Below are 15,608 nucleotides of genomic sequence, written 5' to 3'. Positions count from 1 at the left end.
GATGTCATGGCTTTAGAAGCTTCTGATAGGCTAATTGACATCATTTGAGTCAACCTGTGGATGTATTTTAAGGCCTACCTTCAGACTCAGTGCCTCTTTGCTTAACATCATGGGAAAATCAAAAGAAATCAGCCAAGACCTCAGAAAAACATGTGGTTCATCCTTGGGAGCAGTTTCCAAACGCCTGAAGGTACCATGTTCATCTGTACAAACAATAGTACGCAAGTATAAACACTATGGGACCACTCAGCCGTCATACCGCTCAGGAAGGAGATGCGTTCTGTCTCCTGGACATGAACGTACTTTCGCGTGAAAAGTGCAAATTAATCCCAGAACAACAGCAAAGGATCTTGTGAAGATGCTGGAGGAAACGGGTATAAAAGTATCTATATCCACAGTGAAACGAGTCCTATATCAACATAACCTGAAAGGCCACTCAGCAAGGAAGAAGCCACTGCTCCAAAACCGCCATAAAAAAGCCACACTACGGTTTGCAACTGCACATGGGGACAAAGATCTTACTTTCTGGAGAGATGTCCTCTGGTCTGATGAAACAAAAATTGAACTGTTTGGCCATAATGACCATCGTTATGTTTGGATGAAAAAGGGGGAGGCTTGCAAGCCAAAGAACACCATCTCAACAGTGAAGCATAGGGGTGGCAGCATCATGTTGTGGGGGTGCTTTGCTGCAGGAGAGACTGGTGCACTTCACAAAATAGATGGCATCATGAGGAAGGAAAATTATGTGGAAATATTGAAGCAACATCAAGACATCAGCCAGGAAGTTAAAGCTTGGTTGCAAATGGGTCTTCCAAATGGACAATGACCCCAACCATACTTCCAAAGATGTGGCCAAATGGTTTAAGGACAACAAAGTCAAAGTATTGGAGTGGCCATCACAAAGCCCTGACCTCAATCCAATAGAAAATTTTTGGGCAGAACTGAAAAAGCGTGTGCGAAAAAAGACCTGACCTCAATCCAATAGAAAATTTTTGGGCAGAACTGAAAAAGCATGTGCGAGGCCTACAAACCTGACTCAGTTACACCAGTTCTGTCAGGAGGAATGAGCCAAAATTCCAGCAACTTATTGTGATAAGCTTGTGGAAGGCTACCTGAAACGGTTGACCGAAGTTAAACTATTTAAAGGCAATGCTACCAAATACTAAGTTTATGTAAACTTCTGACCCACTGGGAATGTGATGAAAGAAATAAAAGCTGAAATAAATCATTTCACATTCTTAAAGTAGTGATCCTAATTGACCTAGGACAGGGAATGTTTACTGAGTGAAACTGTATTAACTGAGTTTAAATGGATTTAGCTAAGGTGTATGTAAACTTCCTACTTCAACTGTATCATCAATGCATATGGCTGTTTTGATCTGAAATCATAACTATAAAGGCGTTTTGATTGGGGAAAATGGGTGCTGATCACACTATGCATTATTTCTCGTAAAATGTTCATGTCTTTTAAATGAGGGTGTCAATATGTCTTAAAATGTATATTTACTCAGTTTTTTTTTCTCTGAAGATGAATTCTGAAGCTTTGTTTGAAAATAAGTTTGACCTGTACAGGTAAAAGTTGAAGCCAGTTTATTCAATTCAGGATTATTCACTGCATTCACATTCAAAATCCAAATGAGCAAACATTTTTCCAGGTGTAAATCCCACTTGGGACAAATGAAAACAGGCACTTCTAGTGCATATGTACTGGATGTGCCCTCCTTAAACATCTCTCCATCCCATTATCTCTCTCCTGTTTTTGAAATTATTTCTATACTCATTGAGCCCACCTCATAGATTGCACTTTTGGGGGGTCATACTTGAGCACCTTGATACCTCATTATTAATTCAATGTGACTGTCTTGCATACGCCTTTCTCCTAGCCAGATGTCTAATACGGTTACAATGGAAGCAAGCTGATCTGTCTACATTCATCCGGTGGATTTGTGGTACCATACAATTATTAAAATCTGAGAAAGTTAAATGCACTGTACTAATTTCAACTGATGAATTCAACTCTGCCTGATATCCTTCTCTAACACGATCAAAAGCAATCTTTTTCTTCCATTCCCTAAGATTTACTCCGATTGTGCTGTGTATTTCAATTACACTCCACGAAGCTTTGGGACCGAATGAATGATTGTATGCAAACCAGTCAATACACTGCCCTTCTTGTAGTGATTTTACATGTATTTTTGCTTAGTTTTTTTAGTTATTAGGTTAGCTGGTGTGCTTTTTTTGTTACTTTTTGTTTGTTTTTGATTGTTAAAGTTGCTGGAATGCCGTTGCATGTTGCTATTCCTACTAGAAAAAATAAACATATTAAAATGTTAATTTATATGTAAACATTCGCTGTATTTGCTATATAATATGTTTTGCTTAGAAGTAAAACGCTAACAAGAGCCCAAGAAAAAATGTAGGGCAGAATATAAATGAAATGTACTGTATAACAGAATATCTCCTTCACAATCAGTTAAAGCAAAGTAGTGTCCGACTGTCTTTCTCAGTGCCACTTAATTTTTATGCAGAAGATGTATTTGACTTCGATGATACAGCTACCAAAGTGGTTATTTCTGATGTTTCTAACATTGCAATTCTTGAACCACAAACAACGAAGGGGATGTAACAGGAAGCTACGAGGTGCGTAAAATGGAGAAAATTGGCGCATGTGAGTGACGTATGTGTTTCTCCGGCATGAGCCGGAAGTGTAGTGTTGATTTATCCGTGGAGGAGGTAAGTAAAGAAATCTAGAAAATTCATCCCTACATCGCAGTATTGTAATTACCTACAAAATCTAGGCAGAGGGAATACTGCATATGTCGTACTTATATGATGTAATACTCTAGAATTGAGGCTATTTTGTGCATATCATGTAAAATTCCTTGGCCTTTCTGTTTTTTTTTTATTATTATTTAGGTCCCACGCCATCATCAGCTAATAGTAGCTAGCTAGCTATCTGGATTTGTTGTGCCGATACATGATTTTTGATCGCTAAAGTTGTTTTCTGCTTAGCTATGTAGACAGCCAGCTAGATGAATAGCTACTAGTCGAGGGTGATTGCACGTACCTGCGACATTGAGCGAGCAGGCTCAATGGGCTCCATAATCGTGTTTTAAAATTACTGCTGTAAACTCGGCAAACCGCTCAATGCCTGAGCATGTACCATGGCTGTTGACAAATTTCAGTTGGCTGTGTCAGTCCGTTAAAATTAGACGTTTGAAATTCCTTCAAAACTAGTGTATATTATATTTATACTTTAATTCACTACGTTTCAGAGAATGGAAGTAGACTGTAATCAAGGCGAGTCAACAACGATAGCTCCGTTTGAAGAAGACTGCGTCGAGCTGGGAGACGTGAAGGACATGAGGCTGGAGGCTGAAGCCGTGGTCAACGACGTGCTCTTTGCCGTTGCTGAGATGTTCGTTTCCCAGAAGCTGGATAACGCCTTGGACGTGGCATACATAAACGTGGAGACAAGAGAAGGAAACCGCTATTGCTTAGAGCTTACCGAAGCGGGACTACGGGTAGGTGTTGAAATAAGCCCTTCCATTTTAGCAGCTCTAGTTTGCACCTGTTCTGCGATGATCAGACCGTGTGTCTCTTCTTTTGCAGGTTGTCGGCCACGCTTTTGACCAAGTAGACGACAGTTTGAGCACACAGTATCATGAGACAGTTTACTCTCTACTCGACTCCCTCAGCCCCGGTTACAGAGAGGCTTTCGGGAATGCCCTACTCCAGCGCCTGGAGAGGTTGAAACAAAACGGACAGTAGAACGAGCGTATGGCACAGACGAAAACAATCAGTGAAGCTAAGGGTGTTGTTGAAATGGGTCCTAGCTGATCATTTTCCATGTGTAGCTTAAGAGGACTTTCCTGAAGGATATGAAAGATATCATACGGCTAAATTATTCTTGCACTGCACTCTTAAATATAGTAGGGATGTCAACTTCTAAACTTTAGAAAAAGTTTAATTCAAAGCCTGAATACTATTAGCCTACATTCCTAAGTAGAAATGCACATTTCTTTCTTTCAGAAAATGTAAAACTATTTTAGTGCGGCAAAAGACATTTTAGTCTAGTTCTTTAAGCGTTCAGAAAATCTTACATGTACTTCATGAGAGAACTAACATGGCCCCATGAACAACAACCCTGCTTTACTTATTGTCAGCTGATTGTAGATTGCACTAAACACTTGTTTTAATGTGTTAAAATGTCTTGTGCTCTCTGCTTAAGTGCTTAGCATCTATCTAGGTCACCTTAAACATTTTTCACTGAAAACAGAACACACAATTTAATGGTGAAGATAATGCTAGCTAGCATCAAACAGCCAAAGAGAGAGGACAGGAAGAGCATTGTATAGTTAAAATATTTTAAATTCCCCCCAAAAATATATACTGATACAGATTTACAGCTGCCTTAAAACTGACCATGGTTGTCTGGTCAATAACATATTTGATCAGCCACTATTTTTGTTTCGAGTGTAGTTTTCATGAAATTATGTAGTCAAATTTTGTGAGTTTTGGAAGAGCGTTTATTTAAAAGAAAGCTGTGTGTGACGTGTTTGCTTGATCAGTTACCACCATTTCAATTCCTAAACAAATTTCTTGGAACAAAACATTGTCCCTGCAACAGAAAATGGAAGTTCTCTTTTCATTACTGTACATCTGCATTTTGAAAGGGAAATCTCATGGACATACCTCTGTTATTTCAAGGACTGCTGCTGCTAGTTTTGATAACTGGGGATATCTGTAAAAAATTAGTGGCTTGGGCACATACCTCCAGCTTTTGTTAAAGTGGACACATTCCTCATGTTGTGGTAACAGCCGAGGCAAAGTCTCATTTGTTTGTTGTATCATTTTAGAATTAAACTGAGGTAGTTACCAGTTTTGCCTACTCATCTTACCTTTAAGACTGTGCCTGCATCATGTGTTTAAGAAAAATACAGTATTGATATATTAAAGCTTTATTGCATGTTCCATTATGAGTAGCCTTCAAAGGTTGAGAATTTACATATATTCATTTTCAAATTTTCAAACATATTTCCCAAATACATTTGATATGGTTTTTTTTCTCTCTAAGATGCCATGCAGGCATTGTGAGCACAATTTTCACAATGGAATCTGTTAAACTGGATTGTATCAAAGAGGGCGGTTGAGGTGGTCTTCATGTTCATAATATGCAGGAATGCATTACACAATAAAAAGTGGGCATGTTACAAACACGCTAATTTCAATCCAAAATGCAAATTTTGAATGGGCTCTCATTTGGTTTAAAAAATATGTAATGTTTTGGAATTCTTATGTATTGCAATTAGCATTTAAGCAGGTATGACTATATCTAAATATAACAGTTCATCAGACTGGCTTGTATTACAATCATGCATTCATGACTTGATTAAAACCTTTCCAGGAAGAGTAAGAAACTTTGCATCTCCATGAGAATGGTGTACATAAGCACCCCTGATGATGCGGTCTTTGCCATATCCTCCATTTACTGCTTTAGGGGAATTTTGTTCACATTAAACTATAAATACAGCACTGTTGAATCAGAACAGGAAGGTAAAATCAGTGAAGATCTAAAATGACTGGTGTCTTTTGAAATCAGTGGGCCATGGCATTAGAACAGAAATTCATTTCTTTTATTGGTTAATATAAGAGCTCAATGCCATCATTACATTTTAAGGCTTTAGATACCATGTAAACAATAACTTGCTTCAAAATGTTAAATGCAACTTGGATGTAAAAGTAAAAATTGTGAATTTTCTCACAGACAGGATTAATGCCATTTCAGACATTCCACAATATCCATTTTGCCAAGCCATTAGAAATGCATTAAAATTTTTTTGACCAACCTTCTGAATCAGTCATTTATTGTACTTTCAACAGTCTTGCTGTTGAGTTTGTTCCAAAGTGAATTTGCACCTGTGGTGTGTGCTTTTCTGTTCCCTTTAGTTTTAAGAATGCCCAGCTTGCATGGCTAGATTAACAAGGTTTATACACAGGCAAGATATACTATACCTGAACCGTACTGATATTTGAAAAATGGCAGTTATCTGGAGAATGAATATAATTGATTCTAACAACGAACCCCTTAAAAAAGGCCTCTCCATTCACATCCAGCCTCTTTTAAACCCAGCCAACATGTGCTGATTAGAGAATAAAGTTTAAATCCAAGACTTGCCATTTCCTTTACTTAAAATGGAAATGTCATGCCAAGGTCTCAATTTCAAAATCAAGCTGGACTCAGCTTCCAGTTTATGGAATGACCTCTTTTGGTTCCAATATTAAATTCTTAACATAATCAAGCATAAACATTTCAAACAATTTAGGTCTTTATTAAATGTATGTTAAAAAATCTATTAATAGTTGAAAAAAATACAAAGAAAATGTGCACAGACAGGAAACATCAAATGAAACAAACTGATTTACATGGAAAGTGGTTTGTATAGCTACACAGCAGCGAGTAGAATTTTGCCATTGATGGTGGTCTGCTGCAATGAGAATAAAGCTGATTTCTAGCATTGCTCATTCAACAGCAATCTACAGAACTGATACTGGGATGTCATGTTGACAAGACAGTACATTGTGGCAACACAGAATTAAGAAAAGCCTCAGCCTACCAGTCTGAGAAGTTTAAACATCACCCTAAACTAGTTGAGACTGAGGCTTCAAGCAGGTGGAGCTACCACATGCTATCATTCCCTGACACATTTGAACAAATCAAAATCAGTCATCATAGCTACATTCATTTTGGATTTAAAGAAGCCCAGTTCTCCCAATACTACCCATGAATCCACAACTTTAAAAAGTCTGCATACTGTAAATTGTTTTAAATGTGTCAACACATAAAATTACCTACCTAAGAAATAATTTTAAAAATCAATTGATACAAATATAACAAAACGTTATTTTCTTACTGTAGCCACCTCCTCTAGGAAATTGCTACATTAGGATTTCCCTCTTAGTGAATAGAGAAAGGTAGTGTCCCTCAACTTGTGATCTGGACTGGGAATTTGATGCAAAATAAGTCTTTGCTTGAGTCATCCTTCAGCTCCCACTCCACTACCAGCTTGATCTAAAAATAAATAAACAAAATAAGGTTTGGTCAGTGAAACATGCTGTACATAACTACTTTTGGGTGACTTAAAGGATGGAGCTAGTTATATTTAAAAACTGTGCATTTGAAACAATTACAGGAAGTGAAATAAGTTCTCATTACCAATTCTCAAAATGAGGAACCTTTGCAGCACACCAACTCATACTTACTGAGGGGTACTCGGGTTTGACCGGTAGCTGGTTCACGTAGCTGTAGCTCTTTTCCTTCTGAATGGGGCAGACAATGCCAGACTTGCAGCCATCTTCAACAGGGATGGGGAAAGGGATGGGAACCCCAGCAATCACCCCATGGACCACCGCTTTACTGGTCTGGCTTTCAACAGCTACAATTACAGATGCAGTGCTCCAGGTAGTACGGCAGCAATGTTTTACCTTTTAACACACAATGCTACAACACATTGAACACATCACACTAAAATGTCTTACCGCTGTTGAAAGTCACATTGACAGCATATGACTCTCCCTTGCGGAGCTCACACGGCTGTTTTGGACATGGCTGTATGTCGACGGAGAAAACCTTCCCCACTTCAGAACCTGAGGGGCAGAGGAAAAAGGGTTTAAAGTATGCATAAATGTTTTAAAAAGTCCTTGTACATGATTGGTTGCTGTAAATCGATCCCACCAGAGACAGATGCCAAAGCAAACAGCATACAGCATGCCACAAAAACTGATCTTACTTTTAAAATGAAATAAGGGCACTGACAGTTGTGTACATTTTTACAACTGTAAGACTAAAAAGTATAGAAACAGAACTTGCAACTCCTCTTCAGCACCAGTTTTCCATTTAAAAACATTTTAACCTATATAAGCTGGAGGAAATGTCGTGAGAGAAATATAACCCCAAAAATTAGGTTTATGAGAAAGAAAAAGGGAGAAGGGTAACTCTAGTGTTGGTAGTAGCACTTTCGGTTCACAGATCATAAGATGAACTCATGATCATACATCCAGTGGCTAACCTTAAAGGAAAATGCAAACTCAGGTTTTCCAAGGATACTCTTCAACATAAAAGTGTGGAGACCAGTGCAATTTGATGTACCACAGATTTAAAAAAAAAAAGGCCACGAATTGATCATTACATGATCAAATGGGATTTAAACCACCCAATTCACAATACCTGGAGTAAAGGTCAAAAGACAGACAACAGCAGTTTCTTATTGCGCAAGTTCGACTCAAAACCAAATGTTATTCATAACATGTAGGAAGTGAATGTATGGCTTAAGGAATGTGCGGTAATGGACCATGCGAAAAAACATCCAGATGAAACTGAAAAATGTCACTTCTCTTGCATCATGTATCTGTCTAAAGGTCTGCATGCGTTTCCCAAAATCAGTTATCCAATCAAAATACAATATTTGAACCGACAAGCCAAACATGACATACTGAACAGGGCGAACATAGCCAAGTTACTCATAGCAAAGTACAAGAATTAAACACAAATTCTCTGCAGTTTGTTTCTTACCACAATCGATATACTTCACAGGTTCGGCAGAAGCGAGTACGAAGAGGCCGAAGCAGAGGGAGGCAACACGAAAATCCATTGTTTATGAGCGCAGGCTTCAAAGTAAAATATGTATTTTTTGAAGACAATATCCTGCAAACTGGGGGGAAAAAAAGCTGACGTTAGGTTATACCAAATGTAGCCTGTAGCCCAGGTGAGAATGAAAACATGTACTCATCATGCGCCTTCGCAGGTCACTCAAACGTATCAATCATATGACCTGTGGCTGAAGTTGAAACTCGTTCAACACCTCCAATTTAATCAGCAATTGAATTCGCTCCAAATACTTTTCTGACTCCGATCCAGAATGAGCTTAACCATCCCTAATCATTACCCAAAACAGCCACGAAATAAAAGAAAATTTTAAATTGTGCAAATCGGGACACAGGGACAGAATCACCTTAAATTTAAATTGTGTGAAAGTATCTCAAGTTATCTGAAGCACACGTGTTTTAAAACAATTTCCTTAAATAACCAGATGGTATTTCGCCAAACGTCAATTACAAAGTCTAGTGTAAACACATTTGTAGCTTTCAGCACATCTTGTTTTCTACTTATTATGTTAGGTAGTTAATCTTATTCCCCAGGAGAGCCATACCTCACTGTCCCGTGCTCTTCTCCCAAACACCCCTTTACTTCCTCATCACGCGCTCATGATGATGTGTATTTACACGGAGTGGGCTGTCCAAATTGCAGTCGGTCGGCAGAAAAGTAACCAATCGTATCCTTTATATCAGAAAAATAACCAATAGAATCCTCTGTTATTTATTTTTTTACCACAATTAACGAAGGCTTTGATAGGATATTGAATTTGACCGGCATTATTTTAAACCAATCGCGTCTTGAATCTGTCCAGTTTACGTAGGCTACGTAAAGTTACGCTTGGTTGTTATGGAAGATGTCTGTAATTCGAGGTGCAATGTTTACTTTAGCGAAGACGGCGACCTGGAATCTAGGAAGGTAAGTAAACTAAATAGCATTATTAATATTTACTTTTAATAATTTCCGAGAACATATGGGCAAGAACCCCGCGTTCAAAAGAAATTAATGTGGTCCTCCAGCTAGTGGATCGTTCTAGTACGGGATCGAAGCTGGCTAGCTAGTGCTAGCTTGCTAATTGTAGACAACCTTGGGGGTCAACCTTCTTAGCGAAGGTACCTTGCTGTCCATGGCAATTTTAATGCTAAACCAACCTGCAGACGAATTAGTGATTTCGTCTATCATCGACCTGCTGACGATTTTGTTGACAAATTATCTATTCACGTCTACCTTGTCAGAGGGACCCTTATAGCGAATTAGCAAGGTAGCCTACTAAGCAATCTGCGTAGGTAGCTCCCAACTTCACGTCAACACCTTTGGGTATTTAAATGCTCTTCATGTTAACGGCGTTTACGCAATTATCTGGCTAATCTGCATAACGTTAACTAATTTTGCATGTATGCGAAGACCTTCCATTTCAGTTTTATGTCCAGTTTGGTTGTAAACGAGCTTTAGACTTTACCTAACGTTACATGAAAATACTTGGATTTAGCTAAAACTAAGCTAAATTAATTATGAATCATTTTAAATGCTCTGTGAATTTCCAGTTGTAAATAATGTTTTAGGATGCATGTAGAAAAACTCCAATGACAAGATTTCTCTGGTCGCATTCCCAGGGTGTCCTCTGGTCTACTCAGTGCTTGTCAGCCTGCGGCACTGCGGGGAGTTCAGACATCTCAGCAGCTCCTGTCCTCCAGGCCGGCTCGCTGGAGCAGCTCCTCCGCCCAGGAGAAGCCCGTAGAGTCCAGCTCGTTTCACGATAGAGTACTGCTCAGTGAATCATGCGTGAAGGTCAGAACAACGCAATGCAAGTCAATACACAGTCCTAAAGAAATTGATTTAGATTAACATTATTTTATTTTGTATGCTTTGCTGAATGTGAGAGTAGTCACATGTCAGTGTTTAATTGGAGGCGAAGCGAGTCACTTAAATAGAAATCATTCAATGAATCTGTGGACCTCTCACATATTTAATTTGTCCTTTTGGTTTTGTCTTTTTATGTTACAAATTATCTTATTTCGGTGCTTTAAAAATGTTCTTTTCTGTTTAGATGGCAGATTTTGGTATGACCATAAAAACAAAACCAAACTGTGTTATATTTTGCTTCAGTCTGTCCTTGATATTTAAAGCAGTACTCTAATTAAGATTCTTTTCTCGGAGAGAATCCAAAGCTACCAAGAGTATAAAAACCTACTGCTAAGAGGTTTTTTTTTTCCTGGTCTAATAAAATAAAGTGGTATTCCAGCATAGCCATACCGCCCCCCACTGGGGCCAAGCACATTTGTCCTGGCCACTTGGTTTGATATCTGTTGCATCGCTTTGTGGTTTGCGTCCTACTTGGGGTCCACCCAGAGCTGCATTAGCTACACAGTCCTGTATAGACACACAGTGTGTCAGTCACAGCTGTCATATATGAGCCGTCATGCAAACTGCAATTTTGGGGTGGCGATATTTGTATTTTCCAGAGACTTGGACAAATCATGGACAAAGGGGAATACCTGCGGATACAGGTGGAGGGGGGAGGCTGCTCTGGGTTCCAGTACAAGTTTTCTGTCGACAATGTGAGAAACGAAGATGACAGGTAATGACATCAGTTCCTTCAGTCCTATGTTCTTTATACCTGTGCAGCACGCTGTTCTTGTCAAAAAGTGCTTAGAGGACATTTTTCAATTAACTGTGGTATCCAACAGTGGGTGTGGAGCAGGGCTAGTAACTGGATGGAGGTAGATTCAGATCTCTGGCAGAATGCCTTGTTTTAGTGAATATCAAGCTGTATAAATGAATGCAGTGTAAACACTGAAAAGCCACTTTTTTATATAAATCCAGCATCTTGAATCTGTGTTTGTTTTTCCCACTATGGCATGTTTATATTATACTTTGAAGCCAGGAATTTCCTGGGACTACCACTAGTCCCAGGTTTGCAAGTCAGGTGTGATATACGTCATTTCTGGCATTTTAATGTCTCTAAATGCACATGTGGTTTTTTGTTTACGCCAGGGCTTCTGAAAATATTTGAACCAGAACCCCCTGAATTATTTTCCATCTGCAGAAATGGCTTTAGGGACATAAAATATGCAGTTTAGATATCAGTTACATTTTTGTCCATCAGTTTGAATTAATGATATGCTACAGTGACTCTGACTTTTACACTGAAGCAGACCTGGGAACTTTACTAGGTTCTGTAACCTGGGAAGACCCATTTATATCAAAGTTCAACCCAGGAAAATCCCAGGTTCTTGGGCCTGTGTAAAAGGGGTATAAGATACCACATGTAAGTGCATCAGCTCAACAAACCGATATAAGTGAGTTGTTATAAGCTGTGATAATCAAACGTAATATTATGTACTGCTCTCCCTCTGTCCTAAGGGTGTTTGAACAGGATGGCGTTGGGGTGATCGTGGACCAGGACAGCCTGGAGTTTGTGAAGGGAGCCACACTGGACTACAGTGAGGAGCTGATCCGCTCCTCCTTCCAGGTGCTCCGCAACCCCCAGGCTGAGCACGGCTGCTCTTGCGGCACTTCTTTTTCCGTGAAGCTGTGAGAGCCCTGGCTCTCCAGCCCCACCCCCCATGGCCCCACAGTTATATCTCCACATTCAACAATAGACGCTCAGAAGAGATCTCCCAGTATAGGCTTTTCAATATGTGTCCATATAAAGAGCTCCAGGACATAGGTCATTCCTTTTGCCATGAGTGGACATTGTTTGTATTGTAAATCTCTGGGTAAAGATTCGGTGACAGAATGTACCCGATTGGGGATGAGTCAGCGGTCAGCGATAGAGGCCTTTAATCAATCAAGCAGAAAAGGCCTGACTAACATATCATTTCACCTTAAGACTTTTAAAAGTTATGTAGCACTCAAGGAAGGAAGCTGTAAACCTGAATTAAACTCAGGTCTCCACACTTGCATTGTAACCACATCCATTTAAAATGTCAGAAAATGGAATGGTAACTACTGCTTGCTTTAGCCCAAATTTTATAATGCCGGCGATGTTCGTGCACAGTGCTCAGTCACTTTAAAAATACAGCTGAAAGCCAGTGTCCTTGTGTTCTTCAGGTGACGTTATTAAAGGATGACAGATTTGACCAAGCTGAAGGTGTGGATGTATAGCAGGTGATTTTTGTGTGCTGAAAAGAATGTAAATAGGCTGTATTTTTTTTCCTTTTTGAAAATAAATTTAAATATTTAAATGAGTTGTCAACTGTTCTAATTGCGTCTGCTTGCTAATCAGACATCTCACAGTGCCCTGTTCATTGTTCTGTACATTATAAAGTATCTCAAATAACGCAATCATGGGTAATACAAGTGTCTCTGTTTACTTTCTTTGTTTGGCCCAGGGTCTTGAATGTCTCCATATTTATCCAAATGACTTTTCCAGGAGCACCAGTGATGTGGTCATATCACTTAACATTTTACAATCTAATCTTCAGTGCAGTATTGCAGCACCTTAAGAGGTCAATCAAAAACAATGATCAAACGTATTTGCAGCCAACACTGTCAATAACTGGAGAGACGAAGTCCTGTCTTTTCAGTGGTCAGCATTGCACTGTGATGGCTATTCCCTGGTATACAAAACACTAATTGTCATGTTTGTGACTAAAGTAACACTATTAAAGTGATGCCACTGACTGAAATTTGCTCTACATAACAAGGAGTGCAGCAGTTAATTTTCATTTCAGTCAACATAGTGATTTTACGCAGCTTGCACTGAAGATAGATATGTATGAAATACAAACATGAACTGCAGGGGACAGTGATAGCATTTGACAGGAAAATAGGTGGAGTTTGCAAAAAATGTTTTTCTCTGTAGAAAATTATTATGTATTGGTATTTGCATATTCCTTTCATGGATCTCTCCTGGAATCTTCAGACATAGGTTGTTTATTCCCACAGTGTCTGCCCATCCTTTATGCAATCTCTGCCTATCTGTAAATAGCTTAGTCAGAAGTTGTAGCAAGTAAAGGTACAGGTCAAACTCAGTAACTGTGCTTATATATGTAGGTGGCAATATAATAATTTATTAGGATAATATGAATTAAGTGGAAAAAACAGTACTATAACTAGTTACATATTCAGAGAAACTCCTAATTTCTTAGCATTTGACTAATGTCTGCTGTTACTTTTGTAAGTCGCTTTGGATAAAAGCGTCTGCTAAATAAATAAATGTAAATGTAAAATGTAAATGTTACTGAGGTGAACTACATGCACAAGCATAAGAGTGAAACTAGATTTGTGTGAATTTTCTGAAGAAAATGCAATGTGGTTGCTTGTGGGCATTATTGACAGTACGTGTGAATTTCAGAGATACGGCAGTTTAAAAATACATGTTTTTCAAACCTGGAAGTGAAATCGGGAATTTGTGTGCGTTGGGCTTGCCATCTCCCTCTCCCCCTCCCTTCAAACTTGCTCTGACTCTCGCAGTGGAGCCTGACACAAAGCAGTAAGTTCACAGCACCTCTCTCTGACTGGCTCTGTTGCAACAAATTAAATATTAAATGTTAATCTGGTTAGAGTGAGGTGAGGGGATGCCAAAGACTGAACAAAGGCTCATAATTCAAAAACCGTTTGCCACAGCACTGAAGCAAAGACATTGTGAGAATCTGCAAAAGTGTATCTCTGTTTTGATGTATAATTTATGCATATAAAGAGAAATCGCAGTGATGCGGCAGTTTAAAAAGTTTGTAACAGAAAAGTGCGGGCAACCACAGTAATAACTTCTGTTAAATTCTGTTAATTTAAAACTTCTTTTAAAAATCTTTAAATCTTTAAAAATCTAACTTCACTTGCTGAGACATTGCGAAAAGAAAGAAATCCTCTAAAAACTTTTTTAGCTCTTCATCGTTAATAATACCTGTATATGATTTTTGGGTTAAAAATGCCTGCAAAATAATCGGACAAAATGTGTCTATCTATTAGAGCTGATTGTACTCGTGATGCTGGCTGATGAGGTCACTCCTGAAATAAGAGAACAAAGGCTGACCAAGAGGCATTTAAGGAACTAAAAGCTGTCAACAGAGGAAATGACATTGTTATTAAGAAACGTCACTGACTGGTAATCTGAAGTCAACAGACAATGGAGAGATACTTAAAAAAAAAAAAACTCAGGTTAAGACTACTGTTCATAAACAGAGGCAGTTCTTCAGCAGTGGAAAAAGAACAAAAAAAATTGATTTTATTTGAAAGAGGGGTTTCCTGTTATGGCAGTATTTTATATGCTACTGCAAAGCGTACAAAACCTTTGTGTTCAAAGGGTCTGCCTGAAAGTGGGCCCATTGTTGTGGGGACTGGATCATTAACAGAGAAAGGTTTTTACTACTGTTGACCATTTCCCTAACCAACTGTCAACATAATTCCCACTTTTACAAGGGACGCTGTTGATGTGATTAATGCCCTGAAAAGGGTTGATTATTTACTCAATATTAAGCAGTGATACCATTTACACTTCAATTGATATAGCCTTTATCTATAAACATTTGCTACCAAATACAAGAATAATAAGATGTATTAACAAAGGCACTCAACATAAATAAATGCTGACAGTAAATGAAAAAGTGCCATTTGAATGTTTGCTCCACAAAGCTGTGTACCTGTAGATCAAGCTTCACTGAGGCATCAGTACCACTGCACAAGTCTCCACTAGGAGTGGGAGGAGCTGGGCTGGACCAGTAGTAGAGGGAGACACTCCCAACACCCATCTTCTCCAGCTCTAACTCAAGTAGGAGGGGTGCCTGTGTCTCTACCAGCTCTGCCCAAAAGCATCATCTCCCTTCCAGGAGGTGGCACACTTCCCATTTCTTCTTCCATGCTATACGGTGATGCCACTGATCTCAGTCCTGTAGCTGGCAGGAACATTTCTTAAAATTCATTGTCCCTCACTTTAAAATGTATGTGTACATGAAAAATAAGCAGCTGGTTTCACAGTGGAAGTAAATGGATATTTTGACATTCATCAGTGCAT

The 15,608-nt window shown here is 38.9% G+C and overlaps 3 protein-coding genes across 3 annotated transcripts; 2 read left to right on the top strand and 1 right to left on the bottom strand.

The window, feature by feature from the left end:
- Positions 1 to 2,708: 2,708 nt before the first annotated feature.
- Positions 2,709 to 5,853, top strand: LOC118787075 (gsk3b interacting protein). Its single transcript, XM_036542494.1, has 3 exons — positions 2,709 to 2,733; positions 3,276 to 3,524; positions 3,613 to 5,853. Exons 2-3 carry the CDS (start codon positions 3,279 to 3,281, stop codon positions 3,769 to 3,771), a joined length of 405 nt encoding a protein of 134 aa, XP_036398387.1. The 5' UTR covers positions 2,709 to 2,733; positions 3,276 to 3,278; the 3' UTR covers positions 3,772 to 5,853.
- Positions 5,854 to 6,390: 537 nt separating this feature from the next.
- Positions 6,391 to 9,244, bottom strand: LOC118787203 (NPC intracellular cholesterol transporter 2-like). The gene is made up of 5 exons (XM_036542675.1): positions 9,210 to 9,244; positions 8,573 to 8,711; positions 7,540 to 7,647; positions 7,264 to 7,436; positions 6,391 to 7,072 (listed from the first exon to the last, which is right to left on the bottom strand). Exons 2-5 carry the CDS (start codon positions 8,649 to 8,651, stop codon positions 6,986 to 6,988), a joined length of 447 nt encoding a protein of 148 aa, XP_036398568.1. The 5' UTR covers positions 8,652 to 8,711; positions 9,210 to 9,244; the 3' UTR covers positions 6,391 to 6,985.
- A 241-nt stretch (positions 9,245 to 9,485) lies between these two features.
- On the top strand, positions 9,486 to 12,794 carry isca2 (iron-sulfur cluster assembly 2). The gene is made up of 4 exons (XM_036542796.1): positions 9,486 to 9,571; positions 10,267 to 10,441; positions 11,116 to 11,231; positions 12,017 to 12,794. The coding sequence occupies exons 1-4, from the start codon at positions 9,510 to 9,512 to the stop codon at positions 12,189 to 12,191; spliced, it is 528 nt and encodes a 175-aa protein (XP_036398689.1). The 5' UTR covers positions 9,486 to 9,509; the 3' UTR covers positions 12,192 to 12,794.
- The last annotated feature ends 2,814 nt before the right edge of the window (positions 12,795 to 15,608 follow it).

This window comes from Megalops cyprinoides, chromosome 12 (assembly GCF_013368585.1).
Source record: "Megalops cyprinoides isolate fMegCyp1 chromosome 12, fMegCyp1.pri, whole genome shotgun sequence".
Lineage (NCBI taxonomy): Eukaryota > Metazoa > Chordata > Actinopteri > Elopiformes > Megalopidae > Megalops > Megalops cyprinoides.
The sequence above is the reverse complement of the archived record's forward strand: the minus strand, read 5'-3'. Positions and strand labels throughout refer to the sequence as shown.